Below are 24100 nucleotides of genomic sequence, written 5' to 3' on the forward strand. Positions count from 1 at the left end.
GCAGCAGTGTGCGGCGTGCAGCATTGTGCGGCGTGCAGCAGTGTGTGGCGTGCAGCAGTGTGAGGCGTTCAGCAGTGTGCGGCGTGCAGCAGTGTGCGGCGTGCAGCAGTGTGCGGCATGCAGCAGTGTCGTGCAGCATGCAGCAGTGAGTAATGCAGCATTGTGCAGCAGTGTGCGGCGTGCAGCAGTGTGCGGCATGCAGCAGTGTGCGGCATGCAGCAGTGTGTGCCATGCAGCAGTGTGTGGCGTGCAGCAGTGTTTCGTGTAGCATTGTGCGGCATGTAGCAGTGTGCGGCGTGCAGCAGTGTGTGGCGTGCAGCAGTGTGTGGCGTGCAGCAGTGTGTGGCGTGCAGCAGTGTGTGGCGTGCAGCAGTGTGTGGCGTGCAGCAGTGTGCGGCATGCAGCAGTGTGCGGCATGCAGCAGTGTGAGGCGTGCAGCAGTGTGCGGCGTGCAGCAGTGTGTAATGCAGCAGTGTGTAATGCAGCAGTGTGCACAGCAGTGTGTGGCGTGCGGTAGTGTGCGGCGTGCAGCAGTGTGCGGCGGGCAGCAGTGTGTGGCGTGCAGCAGTGTGTGGCGTGCAGCAGTGTGTGGCGTGCAGCAGTGTTTCGCGTAGCAGTATGTGGCGTGCAGCAGTGTTTCATGTAGCAGTGTGAGGCATGCAGCACTGTGTGGCGTGCAGCAGTGTGCGGCATGCAGCAGTGTGCTGCGTGCAGCAGTGTCATGCAGCATGCAGCAGTGAGTAATGCAGCAGTGTGCAGCAGTGTGTGGCATGCAGCAGTGTGCGGCATGCAGCAGTGTGTGCCATGTAGCATTGTGTGGCATGCAGCAATGTGTGGCGTGCAGCAGTGTATGGCGTGCAGCAGTGTGTGGCGTGCAGCAGTGTTTCGTGTAGCAGTGTGCGGCATGCAGCAGTGTGTGGCGTGCAGCAGTGTGTGGCGTGCAGCAGTGTGTGGCGTGTAGCAGTGTGTGGCATGCAGCAGTGTGTGGCGTGCAGCGGCATGCAGCAGTGTGTGGCGTGCAGCAGTGTGTGGCGTGCAGCAGTGTGTGGCGTGCAGCAGTGTGTGGCGTGCAGCAGTGTTTCGTGTAGCAGTGTGCGGCGTGCAGCAGTGTGTAATGCAGCAATGTGTAATGCAGCAGTGTGTAATGCAGCAGTGTGTGGCGTGCGGTAGTGTGCGGCGTGCAGCAGTGTGTGGCGTGCAGCAGTGTGTGGCGTGCAGCAGTGTGTGGCGTGCAGCAGTGTGTGGCATGCAGCAGTGTGTGGCGTGGTTTGTAAACAACAAGAAAAGCAGACATCAAAGGAAGGGTGGGAGGGAACGAGCATATGGGATTGTGAGTTATAACGAAAGTTCTGGCAAAAGCATTCTGCTGCTTTCAAGTCCGATGCCAGATGCCAGCTTCGCGCTTGAATGCCTCACATGCACTGGCCATAAACCGCATTCCTAAGGTCTTGTGCCTCTTACTAAATCTCTCTGAATGCGTGAGGCGGGGCACGCGCAGGAAGTAGCTGGTGGCAAATGGAATGCGCGTGGTTGTGCGCGTAACCGCCACCCGATCCGCCTGGAAGCCTTTGGGAGCATTTTCGGAAGCCCCTACATAAGTCTCGCTGGGCGATCGCTTACGCGATAGCCAGGCGAGACCGAAAAATAATTATGTATTAAAATATATACATATAGTGTACTTCAGGTCAGCCCCATGTTCTTGATCGGATGGATTTATTTTCTATCTAATTTTCCTGCTTCTAAATTAATGGCTTTACTCCCTATCCTTTATTTGTTCCACATCTTGAGCATTTCTTCTTCACTGTGTTCTGATTGGATGATGTGTGTCCTTGCACTGCTTACATCCAGGGACCTTTATTTTTGCACTCCTTAGGCATGCACGTGTTTTCATGCCCCCTCCTGCACGCACTGTTTCTCCCTTCAGCTGTCTAGAAATCAGAAACTCGTCTGGCTAGTTCTCTAATTTTTAGAACTATCTCCCCTCTCTTGCATATCTTCTCTGCTTCTCCTGCTGCTTGGTGGCATTGAGCACCTCTTCCTACCCTCACCAATCACCACCCACCAGCTTCTTCGTTACTTCCTCACCCCTACCCTTTACATTCTTACACTTAAATAAAAAAAACACTTTTGTAGGGCCCAACAGCTGTAATTTGTACACTGGGCTTTTCTTTTTTTATGTACTTTTGCAAAACAATTGTTTTAATGTATCACTGCACGATTGCCATCCACCTTTTTGAAATGTTATATCAGCTACATCATGACACATGTATGCCTACATGTCATCATTTGGCAGCCCTACCAGCATTCCTGTGGTATCAACATGCATGCAAGGATATTTATTATAGCATCTTTTTTTCTGCCAGTGCTGTTCAGCAGCAGCAATAACGATTTTTTGCTTGTTTGTCGGTGCTGAGCACAATAAAAAACTGGTTATTTTATTAATTGGCACCTGTTGATGGGTTGTTGTTTGTAAGGATATTGTTCTGTCAGGAAGGTGAACATGTGTTGAACTAATACAGTAAATGTGTTAGTATTTGGATTCCTGGTTGACTGGGGTATAACCCTTATTTAAGCCGTAACCACAATCCTAGTCAGCGTAAGGCACAAGTACACTCTAACCTGTGCTCACCCTCTGATAGCTTGGCTCAGAGCAGTGAGGCTTAACTTGCACGCAATGTGTAAAGCAGGTGTGCGACACTTCAAACAGTAAAACAGCGAAAACACCACACACACAAAAATCCCACACCATTTTAGGAAAATAGACTGATTTGGTAAATAAAACAAGACCAAAACAACAAGAATGCAATCAGTAGAATTTAGAGCATGAATTTTAAAGTTTAAAGTGAAAAATAGCACCAAAAAGGCACAAAGTCCTATTAAGGGATATTTGGTTGTCAAATGTTCAAGCCGACCCAAGTGGAGCGCAGGCCGGCTACAAGGACTCAGTTAAGCCTGCTCAACAAAGTGCCTTGAATCCGGGTTGAGGAGCGATGCGTGGATACGTGTGAAGATGCAGTGCACAGCAGAGGCAAAGTGTTGAATCCAAGATCAGACTAGGCTCACGAGGGAGGTCCTGATGCTTTGACGTTGAGAATCCCATCAATGGGGCTTGTGATGCAAAGACCAGTGTCAAGGATGCGAGGGGCAGTGAAGACATTGTGTTGATTCCAATGAGCAGTGAAGCTGCCATGCAGAGTTTCGTCATCGAGGCTTCCGTTGAAAGGGATGCAAGGAGCTTGTGTCTTTTTGTCGGGGAGCTAAGGGAGAGAGCTCTCTAATAATATTCTGCCCCGTAAAAGAGGATCGGACACTTTGGATTTCTCTGGTGTCTCTATTTATTCAAGTCAAAACAAAAGGGTAAAGGTAGTCCGGTTTGAAGGGGGCGTTCCTGCAGTCACCGGTCCTGGGAAGGAGTAGCTGGACCACGCGGATCTCCGTTGTTTGGTCCGGGGAGTCCAAGAGGAAGCAAGAACAAAACAAAAACAAACCACAGGTCAGTGGAAGGATCGAGACACTTCTATTTATCAAGGAAGGGATCTTGTGAGGGACCACCGAACACTGTCACCATGCAGCCCGGTCGAGAAACGGAAAACAGTGTCCACCCTCTAAGAGTTTCCCTTCCCCTCCCAGTGCTTGGAGAAACCCCGTATGCGGAGACATACCTGCTCCAGCCACACTCCTCCTGGAGAGTGACGGGGCGATGCGCAGTTCCGCAGGCCTCCTGGCATCTCTTTGATCTCTGGGACTTTCGGCGGGACTCCCTTGCCTTCAGCTGTCAGACATCTTGTCCGGTCCTCGGCCGTAGCCTTCTCGCTTTCTTCTCCTGGCTCTCCCTCGCTTCGCTCCCAACGTACGTCCTCTTCCTCTTTCTTCACGGCGTCCTCAGCTGATAGGGCTGTAGAGGATGACGTTGCTCCACCAAACTCCTCCTCTCTGGCTCTCCACGTTGTTTTAAAGGGACCGCCTGCAGCCTGTACACGGAGCATCAGGACGTCACAGTTGGAACAGAACGGGGAGTATGTGATCAGCAGGTCCTGTACCCCATGAGTCTCCTGACAGTCGGGAAAAGTGTTGCACAGAGCCGGTTCTAAATGCGATGCGTCGGTCCCAGATGCAGGATGCAGTGGCGATACGTGTCTTTTGCAACAGGTCAAATCCATGCAACAGCGGGGATGCGTCGGTTTTACCAGAAGATGCGCAACTCAGTCCAAGAGATGCACCAGTTCTGCTAGGGATGCGATGCTCAGCAGAGGATGCATTGGATCTGCTGGAGTAACACCTTAGGAACACTTCCAAGGGTCCAGGACTGGGGTGGCACCACTTGGCAGGCAAACTCACAGATTACAGAGTCCAGGTGCAGAAGCAGGTTGGTTGGAAGTATTTTTATGTCCTCGAGACTTCAGATCAGGAGGCCAGCCAACTAGCCCATGCATCACTTCAACTCTGGGTTGAAGTGATGCAGGCTTAGTCCCCTCACCCAGACGAGAGGGTCGCAGGTAGCAAGACTGCACAGCAAGGCAAGAGTTTGGCAAAACAGAAGCCCAGCATAGTGGCAGACCTTTCAACAGTGCAGGAGTCCTTCTTCCTGGCAGAGTCTTCCCAGGTCCAGAAGTGTACTGAAGTGGTGGTGTCAGAGGTCCAGTACTTAAACCCAGTTGGGCCTTTGAAGTGGGGGAGACTTCAAAGACAGGCTGTTGAAGTGCACAGAGGTCCTGCCCTTCTGGCCCTGGCTCCAGACTCACTACATAGGGCTATGAGCCCTTTGTGTTCGGACAGGACACAGCCTGGATGGCCCATCAAGTCACACGTAAGCTCCCATTGTGTGTGGCTGTCTAAAGGGAATACACAAAGTCCAGATGTCACCCACTGCAGACCTGTGATCAGAGACAGGCAACAGGCATCAAATGGCTAAAGTAAGAAAATGCCAACTTTCTAAAAGTGTCATTTCCAGAATTGTAATTTAAAATCCGACTTCACCTTAAGTTAGGATTTTAAATTAGGATTCCAGAGACACCAGACTTCGAGGTTTTATCTCTACCTAATTGTAAATGACACTTATAAAATGCAATAAGGTAATCTCAATGTTATCTTATGGGAGAGATAGGCCTTGCAGTATTGAAAATTGACTTTGAGAGTTTTTTCACTACTAGGGCATGCAAAACCTAAAACTACAGGTCTTGCCATTTAAAGACATTGCACCCTGCCCTATGGGTTGTCTAGGGCCTACGTTAGGAGTGGCATATATGTATAAAAAGGGAGGTTTGGGGCCTGGTCGACATGGCAGTGTAAACTACACACACACAGGCTCTACAATGGGCTACTTAAGTGGGTCACACAATTAGTGCTGCAGGCCCTCGAGTAGCATTTAATTTACGGGCTCTGAGTACAAGGGGTGCTACTTTACTAAGTACTGTAACACGCAAAATGTAATTTACATAATACGATGTCCATGTGGCATGTATTATGTGGGAAGACTGAAAGATCTTTACCGACTCGTATAACAGAGCACAAAAGCAGGACCAGAACGAGAGTTATGAGTTCACCTTTAGCCAGCCATTGGGTTGCCGCACATCACACTATCACACAATTTAGATTTTCTGTACTAGAAACTGTGAGGAATCGCAATGATAGAGATATGTCGAAATACATCACCCAAAGGGAGACATTTTGGATCAGATATTTAGATACTATGAGCCCTAAGGGTTTGAATGACAAGCTGGAGTTATCCTGCTTTTTGTAGGATAACACTTTAAGTTGACAGGGTGCAAAACGTTACCACTTATTGGGACTAACAGATACATCTTGATGTAAGGCGATACTCTTTACATTGTTTTTAAGAAACAATCAATATTTGTTTTTTGATATTTTGGTTTATAGCACATTGTTTACACTAAAATGCTTGATTTTAGAATGCAAGAGATATCAGATTATGTATACATTAGCAACATTTGATGAAGTCAGAGAAGTTATTTTGTACAATGTTCATGATAGGAATAGGCCTTTCGACGTTAGTGATTCATGGAAACTGTGTCAGAATGCTCACTTCTATGTATTTTATGTACAGAATAACGTCGAGATAACCCATGACGCAATTATAATTTCATAATTTCTTAACTCTCTATGGAACATGTTTTGATGTTGTCAAAGAAGGGTGAGGGATATCCCTTTATACAAGCACGTGTGATATAGTTATACATTGTAAAGTAAGAATTGTCCATGGATTTGTGCGCTATCACTGTCTAACAATACATTGAGTACAGTGTCGATTGTTAGCAGAATGGAATTCATACACACGTGCGCATTATCTTTTGTTGACATTTTGTTAGTCTTGACTCAGTAACATGATCATAACCTTCAAATGTTTTTACTATATTTTTTCTTTCCATTTTTTCTTATCTTCACTTTTAAACACTATCAGGAATTACATTGTACATTCTATAGGGAGGCTATGCCACGCATGTGCTATTGAATACCATTACATACACTCTTTCAATATGGCCGCCGTTATTTTGTGGATCCAGGCAGGCACTAGACCTTCGTTTGTTTTTGAATTAGCACGCCACATGTCATGCGTTTGTCGTGATATGGTGGATACCAGTTAGTGATACTAGTAGTTGCGCGGCTGGAAGCTCTTGGTTTCAGCGCCTTTACTTTGCGGGGAGAGGTGCTTGGGATCGATGCAGTAAACTGGTCAAAGAAGAATCAGTAAGTACCATCTATTGGGGTGCGAGATAATTAGGCGGACAGGTTATCTTTTACTTATTGGCGCATGTTTATATTGTTTGCAGACTCACGCTCAGTGCCGGACCGGCACGGTTTTTACTACTTCAAAAGAAGGATCTTGGGTACATTTGGCACTACGGCACGCTGGTCAGTTCTGTTTCACTAATTTAGCTATACACTATGGTGCGAGCTTGGCTTTTAAACCATGGCTCAACTCTTCTCGCGCTATTTTTTCTAAATACATAGTGTAACTTAAATTGAAGGTTTACTCACATTTCATTTAATAGGAAGCTGGGAGGCACTATCGCGCTGTGCATCAAGTTATTTCCTCTGAGACTGGTTCAGAACTTAGGTGGAAGGTAAAAAGGTAGATTTATTCCTTGGCACAGACACTTTGATTTATTGATGATTGATTCACTGTAGATAGTTGCGGTAGCAGACACACACTTTCAGTGTTGCACTGGTGGTTTTGAGATCTTATTTTCATTTTTCTTTTCATTCTTCTTTTTTTCACAATCGCTCCCACTGGGACATAGTGTTTGAGTATTGCCCCACATCGTATTTAATATGCACTCTGCAATCTGCATGATTACCTCATTTCACCTTTGACTTTAAGAACCTTCCCGGATATTATGGGTCTATCACTCAGTGATATACATGTTTTATTAAGAACTATTCGTTTATAACTGGATGTATTTGTTTGTAGATATCCCCTGACGAAGGGTGTTGCATACACCCGAAATGCATTGGGAATGGGGAATGAAACTATCTATGTTTTTCAAGTTCTATTGAATTGACTCTGAAGCTGTATTTGATTTTGATCTACACTACATGAGAAATAAAAAGAAGCATTACAGCATGACGGATGCAGTTTATGGTTTCTTGAGATAAATCATCAACTAATTGTGTTCAATTTGATAATTGTGTTTACATTGTGTTCTCTCTTTGTGAAAGGTATTGTTGAAGATTTGTTAATACACAGTCATTCATGAGTGTATCAGGTAGTGCACACCCTGTCTAGGACATTTTGCTCTAGTTCAGCTTTTGCTTTCAGAATTGGTCGTAGGTAGGTTATCAGTAAATTCAATATGCCAACTGGGGGATGAACCAATATTACCATGTTTAGGGGAGAAAGCACAAGTACTTTAGCACTGGTTAACAGTGGTAAAGTGCACGGAATCCTAATACCAGCAAAAACAAGGTCAGAAAAATGGAGGGTGGCAGGCAAAAAGTTGGGGAAGACCACGCTTAGGTGTGACATGGTCTGACCCCGGATGGTGCTCCATCGTAAAATCCATTCTTTGTAGGGAAATGGACCACTTCAATAGTTTGGGATTTTAATTGCCCATCTGCATGAGCCATCTGTGGGGCCTGTGTTCTGTCTGAACTAGGAAGTGAGCCCCAAACAGATATGGTCTCAACGGTAAACAGTCATAATATCGAAAATAAAATATTGACTGGACAGAATATTGAGTTTTTAATATAGAATGGACAGAATATCGAATTGCCAAAATATAGTGGTGAAGAATATCGAAAATCAGGTAAGAAATATCGATTTACATAATATAGAAGTAAGTAATATCGACAGTCATTATAGAGTTGTTAAAAATATCGATTTTTTTAATAGTGTTTTAAGTGTTAGTATATGTGTTAAAAGTATGTATCAATTTTGGAATGTATGTTTGAATATTTTTAAAGTAATGAATTTTATGTTATTTAATTTTTGTGTAATTTAATTCCGTAGTGGGTCGTGGGTTTATAGGGGATTAGGGTGGGAAGTAATTTAATTATAGTACATTAAATAATAATTTTTAGGAATTATTAATTATTTTTAATGTAAGTTTGCGTTTTACTTCTGTAGCGGGTTGTGGGTTTATAGGGGAATAGGGCGGGAAGTAATTTAATTGTTATTAAGTAATTATTAATTGGTATTGAAAATTAATTGGTTGTTGATTAATTATTAATCGGTAAATAATTTGTATTAATTGGTAATTAATTTGTATTGTTTAATTGATAACTATGTTAATTGTATTAATTTATTATTTGTAGCGGGTTGTGGGTTTATAGGGGAATATGGTGGGAAGTAATTTAATTGTAAATAATTAATTATTGAAATAATTTTGTATATTGATAATTAATTTATTATTTATTATTAATTGGTATTATTTGCATTTATTAATTGTTGGTATCGAAAATTAATTGCTTAATTAATTATTAATAGGTAATTAATTAAAAAAAAGTATTGGTATTTATAATTAATTAATTATTATATATTGTGTGATTGGTAATTAATTGTAATACTTTATTTTTGGTATTAATAATTAATTTATTTTTTATAAAATATTAAATTCTTATTTTCCCTACTATTGCACTCACTGGAGTGGGAATAGTCATTTTTACCCCTATGCTATCCAACGCTTTCCCTACTATTGCACTCACTGGAGTGGGAACAATAATTGTTACCCCTACTCTATCCAATGCTTTCCCTACTGTTGCACTCTTTGGAGTGGGAATAGTAATTTTTACACCTATGCTATCCAACGCTTTCCCTACTGTTGCACTCACTGGAGTGGGAATAGTAAATTTTACCCTCCCGCCATCCAACGCTTTCCCTACTGTTGCACTCTCTGGAGTGGGAATAGTAATTTTTACCCCGACGCCATCTGACGTTTTCCCTACTGTTGCACTCACTGGAGTGGTAATAGTAAATTTTGCTCTCCCGCTATCCAACTCTTTCCCTACTGTTGCACTCTCTGGAGTGGGAATACTAATTTTTACCCCTACGCTATCCAACGCTTTCTCTACTGTTGCACTGTTTGGAGTGGGAATAGTAATTTTTACCCCTACGCTATCCAACGCTTTCCCTACTGTTGCACTCACTGGAGTGGGAATAGTAAATGTTATCCTCCCGCTATCCAACGCTTTCCCTACTGTTGCGCACTCTGGAGTGGGAATAGTAATTTTTACCCTCCCGCTATCCAACGCTTTCCCTACTGGTGCACTCTCTGGAGTGGGAATAGTAATTTTTACCCTCCAGCTATCCAACACTTTCCCTACTATTGCACTTACTGGAGTGGTAATAGTAAATTTTACCCGCCCGCTATCCTACGCAAAAAATATTGAATATTTTTAATTAATATTACGTTAATATATATGTATGAATTTTTTTTTTTTACTTACATTCATTATTTATTAATTTTAAAGTTGTTTAAGTATTTTTAAGTATGTGTTAGTTAATTATATGTATTATTTCATTAATTTTACATTACTTTTAAGACATTTAAAAAATTCGATATTTTGACCAACTATATTTTTTACAACGATATTTTGGATTCTATATTTTTCTACTTACCTGTTTGTAGATAGGGATTCGATATTTTGGCATTCTATATTTTTTCCTCGATATTTTGGCAGGTCGATATTCTCCTTCTCGATATTTTGTCAGTGATCCGGTCTCAACTTCTACAGTGCCCATACCACAGCAAAATCTTCTCTCTCATTCGCACTCCACCTCGGACCCCCGTGGAAGTAGCCTCCTACCAATGAAGGCTACTGGTTGGTCTAGGCCCTCTTCATTCAAGTGTGCTAAGTATGCTCTGAAGTGTCCATCTGCATGATGAACTATTTTGTCAAACCAAGTGCCTTGAGTACAGGTGCTGTACAGGTGCTGTACACATGGCTTTCTTGAGGGTATCAAAGGCTTTCTGACAAGCCTCTGTTAAGGGGTCACAATAGTGCCATATTCCTCAACAAATCTTCTGTGGTCCTCAAAGGGGCCCAGGAAGGCTCCCACCGAACCCTACCCTATTTGACACTTACTGGCCTTGATAATCAGGCCTGCCTCTTGCAGGGCCACAAGCACCGTCTGAAGGTGGTGATAGTATTTCCAGAGGTGGAACTATAGACAGATATGTCATCCAAGTAGGTGGAACAGAAGGCCTCCTTACCAACCAGGACCCTGTTAACCAACCTCCGCAAGGTAGCAGGGGCATTCTTTAAGCCAAATGACATCACCTGAAATTGGAAGTGGCCCTCTGGGGCCGAGAATATTAACCTCTCTTTGGACCCCTCATTCAAAGCGATGTCAAATAAAAGGTACAGAGGAACCTAGCAGCACCCAGCCTCTCAATGAGCTCATCAGCGCAGGGGACGGCATGTGCGTCAGTTCTGGTGACAGAATTGAGTCTCCGTAGTCCAAGCAGAACAGGAGTTCTGGAGTGGTGCCTGGTGGGACAGCCTTTGATTCCAGCACCAAAGGCCTGGACCAGGGACCATTAGATGGCTCAATCACCCCTAATACCAGCATCTTGGAGACTTCCCCCTTGAAGCTGACCCTTACCCTGTCTGACAACCTGTAAATATTGTTCTTTACAGGTAAGCTTTCTCCAGTGTCAACATCGTGGACGCACAGAGGTGTGAGTCCAGGGGTGAGTGAGGACAGAGAGGCTAACTATCCCAGCAATTGTTAACAGTCCCTCTGCTGGTCTGGGGTCATTGTGGTAGAGAGGTTGACACCCTCCACTGAACCATCATGTTCCTGTGCAGAGAGGATGTCAGGGAAGGGTTTGCTTGCTCTCCTCTTCCACTCCCTCATCTATCACGAGGAGGATGCTCACTTCGAACCTCTTGAAGTGAGGCTTGAGTCTGTTGACATGGAGCACCCTTAAAGGGTTCCTAGGGGTCTGGAGATCCACCAGGTAGGTGGACTCCCCTTTCTGTTCCTTGATTTTGTATGGTCTGGTCCAGCGGTTCTGAAAAGCACTGGGCCCTACTGGTTCTAAGACTCATACTCTCTGTCCAGGTTGTAGCTCCACCAGAGTGGAATTCTGTCATACCAGAGCTTCATGACTTCCTGACTGGCCTCAAGATTACGTTTTACCTTCTTCCAACATACAGCTGACCACATCCTGGGGGTTTTCTTGGGAGCTTGCTCCCACCCCTCTCTTACAAGGTTCAGAGGTCTCCTAACAGAGTGGTCATAGAGGAGTTCAAAGGGGCTGATCCCTACTCCTTTCTGTGGCACCTCCGTGAAGGCAATAGCAGACATTGAAGGAGGACGTCCCACTCACGCCTCAGGGGCTCAGACAGGCTCATAATCATGCCCTTCAAGTTCTTGTTGAATCTCTCCACAAGACCAATGGGTTGGGAGTGATAAGGTGTGATGAACGTATAGGTTACCCCATACTCATCCCACATGGACTTCATATACTCTGACATGGAGTTAGTGCCTCTGTCAGAAACTACCTCCTTGGGGAACCTCACTCGGGTAAAGATTCCCATCAGAGCTGTAGTTGCCATGGGTGCAGTCACTGTCCTCAGAGGGATTGCCTCTGGGTAGAAAATGACATAGTCCACCATGACCAGGACAAAACTGTTGCCTAAAGCTGTCATGGGGTTCATGGGTCCAATTATGTTTATTCCCACCCTTTCAAAGGGAGTGCAAATGACTGGAAGTGGGATCAGAGGAGGTTTTTGCTTTTTCCCTGATTTCTCACTGGCCTGGCAGGTGGGACAGGATCTGCAGAATGCATCTGATGCTGTCTTCATTCTGGGCCAATAGATGTGGGAGAGAAGCCAGGAGAAGGTCTTGCTTGCCCTAAAAGTCCTGCCAGGGGTATAGCTTGAGCCAAACCCAGTAGGAAGGCCCTGTAACACTGGAGAACCACCAGCACACAGGCTGCCCCAAAGCCAGGAGCCTTAGGCTCGCTATATGAGATCATTTCACAGTAGCTTAGGTGATCCCCAGAGGTTTCACCTGCTACCTGGGCTGTGTCTTGCTTCCGCAGACCCTCTGGAGTGGTACACTCTTTCTGCATCCTGCAGAATTCTTCCCAGTTGGGCCCACCCTTAACTTGCGGTCACGGGTGGGTCCACCCCAACTTGCCAGTCAGCAAGCTCAGACAGGCCATCCAGGGTGGCAATGTCCCCTCTGGTTGGCTCGGGTGCCTCCTCCTCAGCGACCCCGTAAACCTCGATCATGTGAACTTCAGGCGCCTCCAAGTCTAACAAAATGTTTCAGTAGTTTGTAGTGGGATTATGTGTTAAAATGAATTGCTTTGGCAAAGTGTTAAGAATGTTGTGACACAGTGCAATGACTAGTTAAACTGGGGGAAAGTGTAGAGATTTGGGTCATGACTGCCCACTATCTTATCTTTGGGTCTGTCTGGGAATGTGATAGCCATCTGTATCATAATGACACCAATTTTGTGGAATTGGTATGGAGGAGCGGTCTTGTTGGGCTTTTGTGACTCTCTAATATATGGCTTTATGGAAACATCTAACCTGAACTGTCTATGTACTAATACTGTTGAAAGGGTTTTTTCATCATAAATAATTTTGAATTCTTTGACATTAACATGGAAACTAGCAAAACCTTCGAATGTTATTATCTTTCTATTATTCACCTTTAGATTTCCCATAGCTAATGTAGGCCTGTATTTTAAAATGGCTAAAGTTTGGTAGACGTCTTGCTTGAAGAGATTTATGCATTTTATCTCTAGACAAAGTTGAAATCCAAGTTAACAAATGGGATGTTCCTTTGCTTTCCCTTCGGTGTTCAATATTTTCTTTTACGTGATAAGAATATGTGACGTTACAACACATGCCATTACATCACATACCGTTGCAACGCAAAACATTACCCCGACTTTCTTTCGGGGGAGCTCTGGAAGTTGGAATAGATTAATTAATTAATTGCATGCATTGTAACAGTTGCGTTGAAAAGGATGTTTCCCCTCTACAATACATGACCAAGCATCCTTCAAGCTTACACTTATCTGCTACATAACAAGCTACATTGAATCAGTCTATATTCTACAGATGAACTGTTGCAATCAATTAAAACATTCCATGGTTATCATGTAAAAGAAAACGGGAAACAGCCTTTCCAACGCAACTGTTACAACGCATGCAATTACATTGCATGCCGTTGCAACGTAAAAGGTGTGCAGCAGTGGGTAGAAGGTGTTGGATTTAACTCCAACACCTTCCCTACTGTTGCACACACTGGAGTTGGAAGAGAAAACTAATCTATTCAAACTTCCAGAGCTCCCCCGACAGAAAGTCGGGGTAAAGTTTTGCGTTGCAACCGCATGAGATGTAATGGCATGCGTTGTAACGTCACATATTTATTGTAGAGTATCCTGAGAAACTAAGCTCAAGACTTTATCTTTCTGTTCTAACATGATTGGATCATTTTATGGGAACTATGTGTAGGTGTAGCATTATGTGATTTAAAGTAGTGCAGAGTAGATTATAGTTCAGACATGTCTTATTCACTTTCCAGACAGTTTAGAGCACAGTAGGCTACTCTCTTTATGGGAGAACTGTTTTTACTGAGCTGTTTCTTTGAGGCAACTGTATTGTAGCTCGTCCTTTTTACTTGTATGGCTTAGAGTGATTTGAACTTCCTATTTACTAGTGAAATCATATATGGATTATTGGTTGAGATTGACTAGCTGGTTTTGTCTCTGTAAACATTTTAACAGGCGCGGTGCATCCATTGGGGTGTGGGGGCATTGCCCCCGCGCACCCGCCTGCGCCCGCAGCTCCCTCAGTGTCTCTGAACTTAGTTTACTTAAGTTCAGAGACGCCGAGGGTGGGAAGAACTGACAATGCATGTCAGTCAGCATGACGTCGGACCGTGGGCGGTCCGGCATCATGTTGACTGACATGCATTGTCAGGCCAGGCAGCACTGCAGCACAAGTGCGCATGAGTGGGCATGGTGAGCTAGTTTTTAGCCCGTGCCCAGTCATGCGCACTTGTGTTTTCACGGATTTGCGCATGCCTATTAGGAGCCCCTCGGTCTCCTAATGGGCAGGCGGCGGGCGAGGAGTAGGCTGTGCCCTCAGCCAATCCTGGCGCTGCAGCAGCGCCAGGATTGGCTGAGGGGTTGCCACTGCAGTGCTGACGTGACGTGCTGTTCCATCCAGTTTGAAGAGGGCAGAGGCGCCAACGCGGACCAGGAGCAGAGGCGGTCAGGTAAGTTTTTTCCTTTTAATTTTCATTGTATTCTCCCGTGCGACCCCCCCGCGCGTGACCCCCCCCTCGCGACTGCTCACACGTTCGTTTGCTTATTCTCCCGTGTGCCCCCCCACCCCCCGTGCGTGACCCCCCCCCCCGCGACCCTCCCCCCGTGACTGCTCACACGTTAGTTTGCTTCCTTTGCAATCATTTTACGCCCCGCCACTTTCAAATGTCACCAGCCACCCCTGCATTTTAATCTTTCATAAACTTTTATGGTTTGAAACCTTAGCCACTCTTTAAATTCCTGGTGGAGATTAATGTGCTTCACAATATTTATAAATACAGATTTGATGGTTGTCATTTCTCTCCACAGAGCGCAGCAGTTTCACCCTTCCGGGGTCGATTTTTCCCACATCTCGCATAAAATGGGAACAGGTCGAAATACGAGTCTGAATAAGTGTAAATATTCTGTGTCTGTATGGTTGTGTGCACAGGACAATCATGTATTTGAACTGTAAATAAAAAAAACTGCTGTACTCACTGCAAGCATTTTCCAGGCGAATAAGGCAGTTTAGAAAGTCGTCAAACTCAATTTGAAATTTGTCATCAGCATATCTAAGAACCATTAACTGCAGCACATAATTGTTCAGCTGAAATCCTACAAAGAAGAAATATAAAGAAAACGATTAGGGCACCAGAACCACGTTGATAAAATACCAGTCGACAAATCAACTGTAAAAAACATAGACAGGCACTACCATACAATAGATACCTTTCTGCACTGATCATGTTTTTGTTGTCAATGTGGGTTTTATTTATTCGGTAATCCTGTTTAGTTTAACCACAAAAATAGTGCGTTAGTCACGAAGTATGAGCCATCTGAGTATTACTAGTCCTTTGCAGAGTGTGTCTGAAAGTTTGTGGGTTAAATAAAAAGTGATAGTTTATTTTTCAGTTAAAAAGCGAGAAAACCCCAAATTATATTTATGGCTCGTGAAGATGAGACGAGGCCCGGAAGCATTTATGACCAAATGGCACAGCGGTCAGCCTTTTATTGTTATGGGTAGCTTCCCCAGGATCCTCAGTTCCATTAACTTTATGATAAAATCATACAACAGGTGGACTGTGTACGAAGCCCAGGATGCAATAAGCAAATAAGTTGGCTGCATGATACTGTTCATTGTATATCGCTAATGGGAAAAAGTGGAGCCTTGCTCATTGAAAAAAAAAAAACATTTCTGCGCAAAGTGCTGGTCTTTGCAGGGATTGGCAACCACCTCTTGGACTGGGTGGTTTGCTTGCCCATCAGTAATCCCTGTAGGGCAGTCCTCTACTTATAAATGTCGCCTGAATCTCCAAGGTCCTGTACTGTAGCTCCCTTCCCACAGCTTCTGGTTTGATTGGATCAGGATTTATAAGGCGCACAGAGGCACATGGGAGTCAAGCCTTTTCAAGGTTTTTCCAAGTTTCAGGTCTGTGGCTTACTGACGTTGTTAGTTCCTACCCGAGACCACCAGTCAAGGGCTAGTGGTTTTGGGTAGGAAAAAAAAAACAATTCCCCCCTTGCGCTTGGAGAAATTGTGCTGCGCTTCTTAGTCATTCATATTTTTATTTTTCAGAAAAAGAAAAAACACGTTGGAGTTTGTTTCTGAATAATATAAAAATGTTGATTGGGCCGCAATGACAAAGTGGGCCGGATAGCGTTGTACAGTTTCGCAAAATAACCCCACAATGTTGACTGAAGTAGTGCGGACGAATACTCTGCCTCCTCTTCCCTTTTGTCACCTAAATGAAGGCCTACATCAGACATAACCTCTTTTCTGTAGCAGCAAACTATCCTCCATTACACTTCCAGAAACTTCTAGACTCATCGAGGAGAGGTAACCCTTTTTTTATAATTGGAAATGCAAGAAAACTAAAACTAATCATTAGCGCTTATTTTGTTGTGATTTTTTTGGTAAAAGTCTGTTACGATTTGGATAAGGTAACCATTAATGTGAAGTACAGAACGGAAGAGGCGGGCGGACTTGATGTCTTAAATTTATTGCAGACAATAGCACTGATTTCGTATCTCTTAAAATTGCAGGCACTGGGACGAAAAAAACACAACCTGCCCATAAGACAAAATCATGTTTGTTTGTAAAACATTTCAGTTCGGATTGGCTTCGCCTTATGCAAAAGAAATTTGTATAAGGTTTGCAGTTTTTCCACTTTACCTGCTGTCTTTAAGGCTAGTCGCAGTTCATATGAAGACATGGTGCCGCTGTGGTCTGTGTCATACTGGAGATAAATAGCCTGTTATAGAAACAGAACAAAAGAAGTAAACTATTGGACATAAGTTTCTCGGGGGCCGTTAGAGATTCAGAAAATGACATCAAAATATAAATAAACATAGATACATGCTGCCACCTTACCATGAGCAGTGAGACAGGCCATGTGAGGACTCGATCGATAGTAATAAATTCAATGGAATTACTATCATATAGAGCGCTAGACTCCATTGGAAGTTCACCTTATGCTAACAGAATGAAGCTGGAATGAAATTGACAAGGGCAGTGTGAACAACAACGCAGATGTTACACAAATCCTTCCAAAAATGGATGGCCCAGAAGACCACTAAGTCGGGACTTGACGTCTGCCTCCATGCCTTAAATGAATGGTTGATGATAACCACCTAAAGCTCAACATTGCGAAGACAGTGCTCATGAACGTTGCACACACATCGGCCTAACGGCATTGGGCCCAAGGAACCCAATGGCCCTCCAGCTACATTAAGACATGTTGGAAACCAACCGGTAGCCATGGATTCAGTCCTATCCTTAATAGGTCAGCAACATCACAGAGAGTGCTATCTACACAATGAAAACCCTACATCAAATCTTCCCATACCTTCGATACTAATAAACTACAGTCTATAATCACACTTATATTCACTAAGCTCCTCTGTGTCAACAGCCTATGACTCTGCACCCGCAATTTCATCATTCACAAAATACAATTATTCCATCATGCTGCCGCAAGACTCTTTCTCACGCCCTGAGGAGGAATGATGTTAGCCTGGCAAGCACTCCACTGGCAATCTGTAGCTAGATGAGCAATGTTTACAGCACTATGCATCATCCACAGAATCTCTCAAGGAAAAAGAGCACTATAGGGAAAAACGAAGCTCTGTACTGACTACCTACCGGGATTGAAAGCTCCAGGAACACTCACTGTTCACAAGAGAGGTGAAAATGGCTGTTTCAGAAAATACTGCGCTATTCCACAATGCAGGTAGACCCTGCATCCAAAATCACTCCTTCAAGTACAATCTACAGTCCACAGATTTGCAGCAGCTGGACAAGACACTCTTCTCATATCGGCAAACCCTGCAACAACTTTCTATGTCATATTAAGTAATGAAGGGTTGACCTGTTCGTAGCCTTGGTATTACATAGTAATATAAATTCAGACACAACCATGCCCCTCAATAAGACTAGTAATGCCAGTACTATAAGACTCAGTGGTTTTGCAGCTAATTGTAGAGACGTCCGCAGAGAGTGAGCAGGAAACTTCCGCTTTTTAGCATTTGGCTCTGGTGCCTTGGCATTCTTGAATCGAGAAGACTACAAATTGAAGATTCACTTTAATAATGTTGGGTGCCTTGAAAAAGCCCCAGGTGAGCCCGCCATAAGGGGCAAAACCTGTGCTGGCTGCAAATCATGCATCAAACCGGATGATCAAATGAATAATAAAATATCATATCTAACAGGATGACTGTTGTGTAGTGTCCTTTTTATTAGTAGGATGTTTATATGGAATTCCCTGATGTCAGTAATATGATGTAGGTATATTCTATGTTGCTTAGTTACTGGGAAGAATGCTTGGAGTCACTTCGTGTTCTGTGCTGACCGGTGCTGGAGGGCCTCTGTTATCCGCACTGGTGGGTTTATTTATATGCAACTTATGAATAAACAACTTGATTCAACTATGGTCTGAGACCCATCTTTACATTGGCGACGACTGGGATCTCACCCACCGTGAAGGAAGAAACCGAGATTTCCTCTGCACGTTTTTTTTTTATATCGGGAAAAAAAAAAAGGGAACACTGAAGGCATTTGGAGCTGATTTGAGACGGTCGGAGGTAGCTGAATGTGTTGGGTGAAAAGCGCTTCTTCCTCGAAACATTTTAAACAGGTAAAGGTTACCTTGAAACTCTGAGTGACGGTTGACGAGTGGAGCCGTTTGTGCTCCTCCATTCTCCCTGTGTGATGTCCGTCACATCTTGCCTGCTTACGTCGGCTGTTTACGCGAGGGAAACAAGACCCATCGCCTAATGAAAGCACAGACGTAGTGTGACGTTCGTGGCGGCCATTTTGAGTTGGGGAGTTTTATCGGGTGCTTCATCCAAGCAGCGATTTCGTGGCAGCTTGTCAAGATTAGAGGCTACACAAGAACTAAATTAAATGCCAGTGTATCGTATCGGCATTAATTCTCCGGATATTCCTCAAGTTTGAAACCAGTTCAGGTATATTTTTCAACTGAATATTTTTTTTCAAGACTTTACTGGAAAGTACTGGTACAACTCATTTTCATTGCTATACATGATATGTATAATTCATTGTTAGCGTGCATGCTCAACACTGATGTGAACTTTTGAATTTACGTCTTCATTTATTGGAATTCGTTTTTTTTTGTTTTTTTTCTTCTCACTGGAATACTCTCTTTTGTTTTAAATCGTCGGTTTGGAACTTTTATCTTCCCACTATGGCATCTTCTCAAATGTGCAATCAACCATCGATATTTTTGAGTGCTCCAGGAAATTCCACTTTAACTTGGAAGAAATGGTACAAAACTTTTGAAAATGATATTGTAGCCATTGATGGAAAAAAGTTTCCGGCTGACAGAAAATATGCGCTTCTTTTTACTTATTTAGGTTCAGCTGCCATTGAGATTTTTGAAAATCTACCTCCTATTGCAGCACCTGCAGGGGCAGGTGATTCTTGGGACATTTTCAAAGAAGCTGTTGCTAGGTTGGAAAAACAGTTTATTGAAGAACCTAGTATTTTAATTGAACGGCATGCCTTTAATAAGAGGAAGCAATTTGCTGATGAGACAGTGGAACAGTATGTAGCGGCCTTAAGAGTCCTGGCTGCAAATTGTGATTTTGGTGCAGGTGTTGATATTTGCATAAGGGATCAGTTTGTTTTTAACTGTGAATCGAAAAAGATACAAGAGAGATTATTGGCCTGTCGTAATCCCACACTAAGTGAGGTTATTGATATTGCCAAAGGCATTGAAAGATCTATACGATCATCTAAAGCATTATCTTCTGAAGAGAGTCCAGTCAATACTCCGGTGTGTGCCATTCAAGTTGGTAAAAAAGTGTTTAAGCCTAACATGGTGTCAATGTCTAGTAAACCGTGTTGTTATAGGTGTGGATCCAAGTTTCATCTTGCTAATAGTTTGGAATGTCCAGCCATTAAAAGAAGATGCACTGAATGCAATAAGGTTGGTCATTTCCAAACTGTTTGCAAAAATGTAAGGAGTGGTTCCTCTGCCAGTAACAACAGTTTAACAGTAAATTCTGTAAATGAGGTGACAAATGATATTGAAAATATGATTATCACTTTGTATGATCCTCTTTTTGATGTTAATATGATTAATGTTGGTTTCAAAGCACCTCTAGGAGAAGTTCTTATCGGTGATGTCATTCTGGAAGTAATGGCTGATTCTGGCTCTCCCATTACTGTACTATCTGATGCTACTTTTGAAGAAAAATGGACAGGTATACGACTTTGTGCCACGGACGTCAACCCTAAAGCATTTGGTAATTTTGATATTGAAATGTTGGGTTATTTTGAGGAAAAACTTAATTTTCAGGGACGCTGCATATTCACGCAAATTTATGTCGCGGTCAATGGTAAGAATATTGTTGGATGGTTTGATCTGGGCAAATTAGGGACAATGTTATGTCCAGGTACTGATACTCCTATTAGATTACTACACATGATTGTAACACTGATAGCATTTTATCTAAACATAATGCTGTCTTTGCTGATAAAGTTGGTCATGTGAAAGGTTTCATGCATCACATTAAATAAAAAAAAAGTGCTATTCCTGTACAGCACAAAGTACGCATGGTACCTTTAGGGGTTCGTCAAAAACTCAAAGAGCATTTGGATAATCTTTGTTCTGAAGGCATAATTGAAACCACTAATAGTTCAGAGTGGATTTCGGCTATTGTGATCGCACTTAAAAAAATGGTGATTTAAGGCTATGTATTGACTTGAGATCACTCAATAAGAACATAATTATTGACAGTCATCCGCTTCCAAGGATTCAAGAATTACTCATGGCTGTCAATAATGCTAAATATTTTTCCATCATTGATCTCAAGTCTGTGTATCATCAAGTCATACTGGATGAGGAATCAAAAGACTTGACTGCCTTTGTAACTCCTTTTGGAGTCTATAGATTTTTGCGTATGCCATTCGGACTAGCGTCCGCTGCTAGTGTTTTTCAAAAACTAGTGGCTGTATTATTTCAAGATCTGGTAGGGGTACAAGCCTTTCAGGATGACATACTTATCTTTGCTAAGTCTCACGAAGAACACGATTCCATATTAGGCAATGTCCTTACCAAATTTGAAGAAAGAGGGATGACTGTTAGCAAAGAAAAGTGCCATTTTTTGTGTGAAAGAAATTGATTATTTAGGACACAAAATTTCAGGGGAGGGTATTTCTCCTAAAGTTGATTTGATCAGTGCTCTCAACAATGCCATCAAGCCATATGACAAAGATTCTCTGAGGTCCTTTTTAGGACTTGGGGAGTATTATGCAAGCTTTATACAAGGTTATGCTTTAGTTGTTGAGCCTTTGAGACAATTGCTTAGGAAAGGAGTGTCTTTTGTTTGGTCTGAAGAGCATGACAAGGCTTTTGTAAAGGTTAAAGAGCTCATTTCTAGAGCTCCTGCTTTAAAAACGTTTGATCCCTGTGGAGAATCGGTTGTAACTGTTGATGCCAGTTCTATTGGTTTAGGGGCTGTTTTCACCCAATTTGTAGATGGCAAAGAAAGAACCATTTCGTTTATTTCTAGAGCGTTGAAAGGTGCTGAACTCCATTACAGTACGATTGAAAGAGAGGCGCTTGCTTGTGTGTGGGCTGTAGAAAAGTTCAAGAATTTTTTATGGGGAAAATCCTTCAAGTTAATCACGGATCATAAACCTTTAGTGTTTATGATGGATGGTGTACGTTCTGGCAATGCTTCTTCTAGACTCATTAGGCTTATTGCTAGGTTACAAGAATTTAATTTTAAAATTGAGCATATTTCTGGAGGGAAGAACATCACTGCAGATTGTTTGTCTAGATTGCCCGCTGAAGATGTCACTGAAGATTCCTTTGTTGATAATCATGAGTGTGTAGTTGCTTTGGTGGATGTGTTAAACAGTTGTGAAGGAAACATTTCTGAAGCTGATTGGGTCAAATTTTACAGTGAAGACATTTTGATTAACAAAGTCAAAGAGTTTTTGATCCCAGGTTGGCCTCCTTTCAGGAATCTTGAAGCAGGACTACACAGTTTTGCACAAATTTCAAGTGAACTTAGTATTGAGAATGGATTTTTGGTCAGACATAGTGTGTTAGTTCCTCCTGTGGGTCTCAGGACCAAGCTTATAGAATTAGCTCATCTTGGTCATAATGGTGTATCTGGAACTAAAAGATCTCTTAGACAACATTACTGGTGGCCTGGTATGGATACTTCAGTGGAGAGATTTGTGGATGCTTGTGCTATTTGTGTTCGTTCTGATAAACATTACAAGGTTTCCTGTGAGCCTATTGGTTTACAAGAAATTCCCAAGGGCCCTTGGAAGAAGGTATCAATTGACTTTTCAGGTCCTTATGACATCTTAGGTAGGCAACACAGATTTCTCATTGTGTTAATTGACAATTTTTCCAAATGGATTTACCACACTTTTGTGGAAAATCCCAACACTGATGAAGTGATCAAATTTTTAGAAAAGGTTTTTATTGTTGAAGGTTTTCCTAGGATACTTATGTCAGACAATGGCGTCCAGTTCATTTAATCTAAAATGGTTTCCTTCTTAAAAAAGTGTGGCATTAGAGCTGAGAGAGCTCATTTATATTGTCCAAAAGCCAATGGTCAAGTGGAGAGGGCTAATAGATTCGTTAAGGATGGCATTCAATGTGCTTTGGAGAGTAAGAAGAATGTTTTTGATTTTCTTAATGAGAAGCTTTGGGCATATCATACCATGCCGCATTCAGTGACAGGAGTCTCTCCCTTTTATTTGATGAGAGGAAGAGGGTGTTGTACACTAGTGTCACCATCATTTGAGTTAGTGGTTCATAAGGATTTTGAGAAAACTCTAGATAAGGTGAAAGACAGTTTAGACGAAGCTGCATCTAAAAATAAGGTGTATCATGATGACATACACAGGACCAAGTACAAAAATATAAGTGTTGGTGATTGGGTACGCATCATTAATCCTGGTCTGCCACGCAAAGGTCTGTCTAGATTTTCTGCTCCTGTGCAAGTTATTAAAGTCTCTGATACTGCTGTTCTTTTACACAAAAGAGGGTGGTGGAATAAGAGTTCTATAATTCTTCTTAAGCCTGGGCAAGAAAAGTTGTTTAATGCACTTGATGCAGGTGAGTCTTTTTTGGATATAGGATCTTCCAATGATAAAGGTGCATGTGATTCCAATCTTAGACACTCTATTGAAGGTACACATGTAGCTAGTTCCTCATCTGATAATAGTTCCAAGTTGTGTTCTGATGTGTCTGTTTCTAATACTGATTCTCACAATATCTCTTCCTCTGAATAGTTGATTTCTGAGGAGGCTTCTTATGAGGTTCCTGTGAAAAGGATTATGAAATTACCTAAAAAATTCGAAGATTTTGTTTTAAAATGATTTGGTTTTTTTTTGTTTTGTTTTATTGGTTTCATAGGGATACATTTATATAAAAATAAAAAAATTAAAAAAAGGGGACATGTTGTGTAGTGTCCTTTTTATTAGTAGGATATTTATATGGAATTCCCTGATGTCAGTAATATGATGTAGGTATATTCTATGTTGCTTAGTTACTGGGAAGAATGCTTGGAGTCACTTCGTGTTCTGTGCTGACCGGTGCTGGAGGGCCTCTGTTATCCGCACTGGTGGGTTTATTTATATGCAACTTATGAATAAACAACTTGATTCAACTATTATCTGAGACCCATCTTTACAATGACTCATGGATGCTAATGCCTAATTTCTATATTGGAATTTTATAATACAAGGGTACAACCTATTTCTCAACTGCAATTGTAGATAAACAAGCTGCATAGTAATTCTCTTATATTACTTGGCCCTATTACACTTACAAAAAACAAAACCATTATAGGTCATGTCTATCTTCACAAACTGTACTAGT

The 24100-nt window shown here is 42.7% G+C and overlaps 1 protein-coding gene and 1 long non-coding RNA gene across 2 annotated transcripts in view; one reads left to right on the forward strand and one right to left on the reverse strand.

The window, feature by feature from the left end:
- The window catches only part of LOC146821105 (uncharacterized), a 166235-nt gene that overhangs the window by 45252 nt on the left and 96883 nt on the right, over positions 1-24100 (forward strand). The window lies entirely within an intron of this gene.
- The window catches only part of CAPN9 (calpain 9), a 361781-nt gene that overhangs the window by 14517 nt on the left and 323164 nt on the right, over positions 1-24100 (reverse strand). Inside the window, exons 17-18 of the mRNA XM_085612050.1 lie at positions 16906-16984; positions 15231-15347 (exon numbers count right to left, since the gene is read on the reverse strand). Coding sequence (XP_085468176.1) covers positions 15231-15347; positions 16906-16984 — 196 coding nt within the window. The remainder of the gene's footprint in view (positions 1-15230; positions 15348-16905; positions 16985-24100) is intronic.

The sequence above is a fragment of the Triturus cristatus genome, chromosome 6 (assembly GCF_964204655.1).
Source record: "Triturus cristatus chromosome 6, aTriCri1.1, whole genome shotgun sequence".
Classification (NCBI taxonomy): domain Eukaryota; kingdom Metazoa; phylum Chordata; class Amphibia; order Caudata; family Salamandridae; genus Triturus; species Triturus cristatus.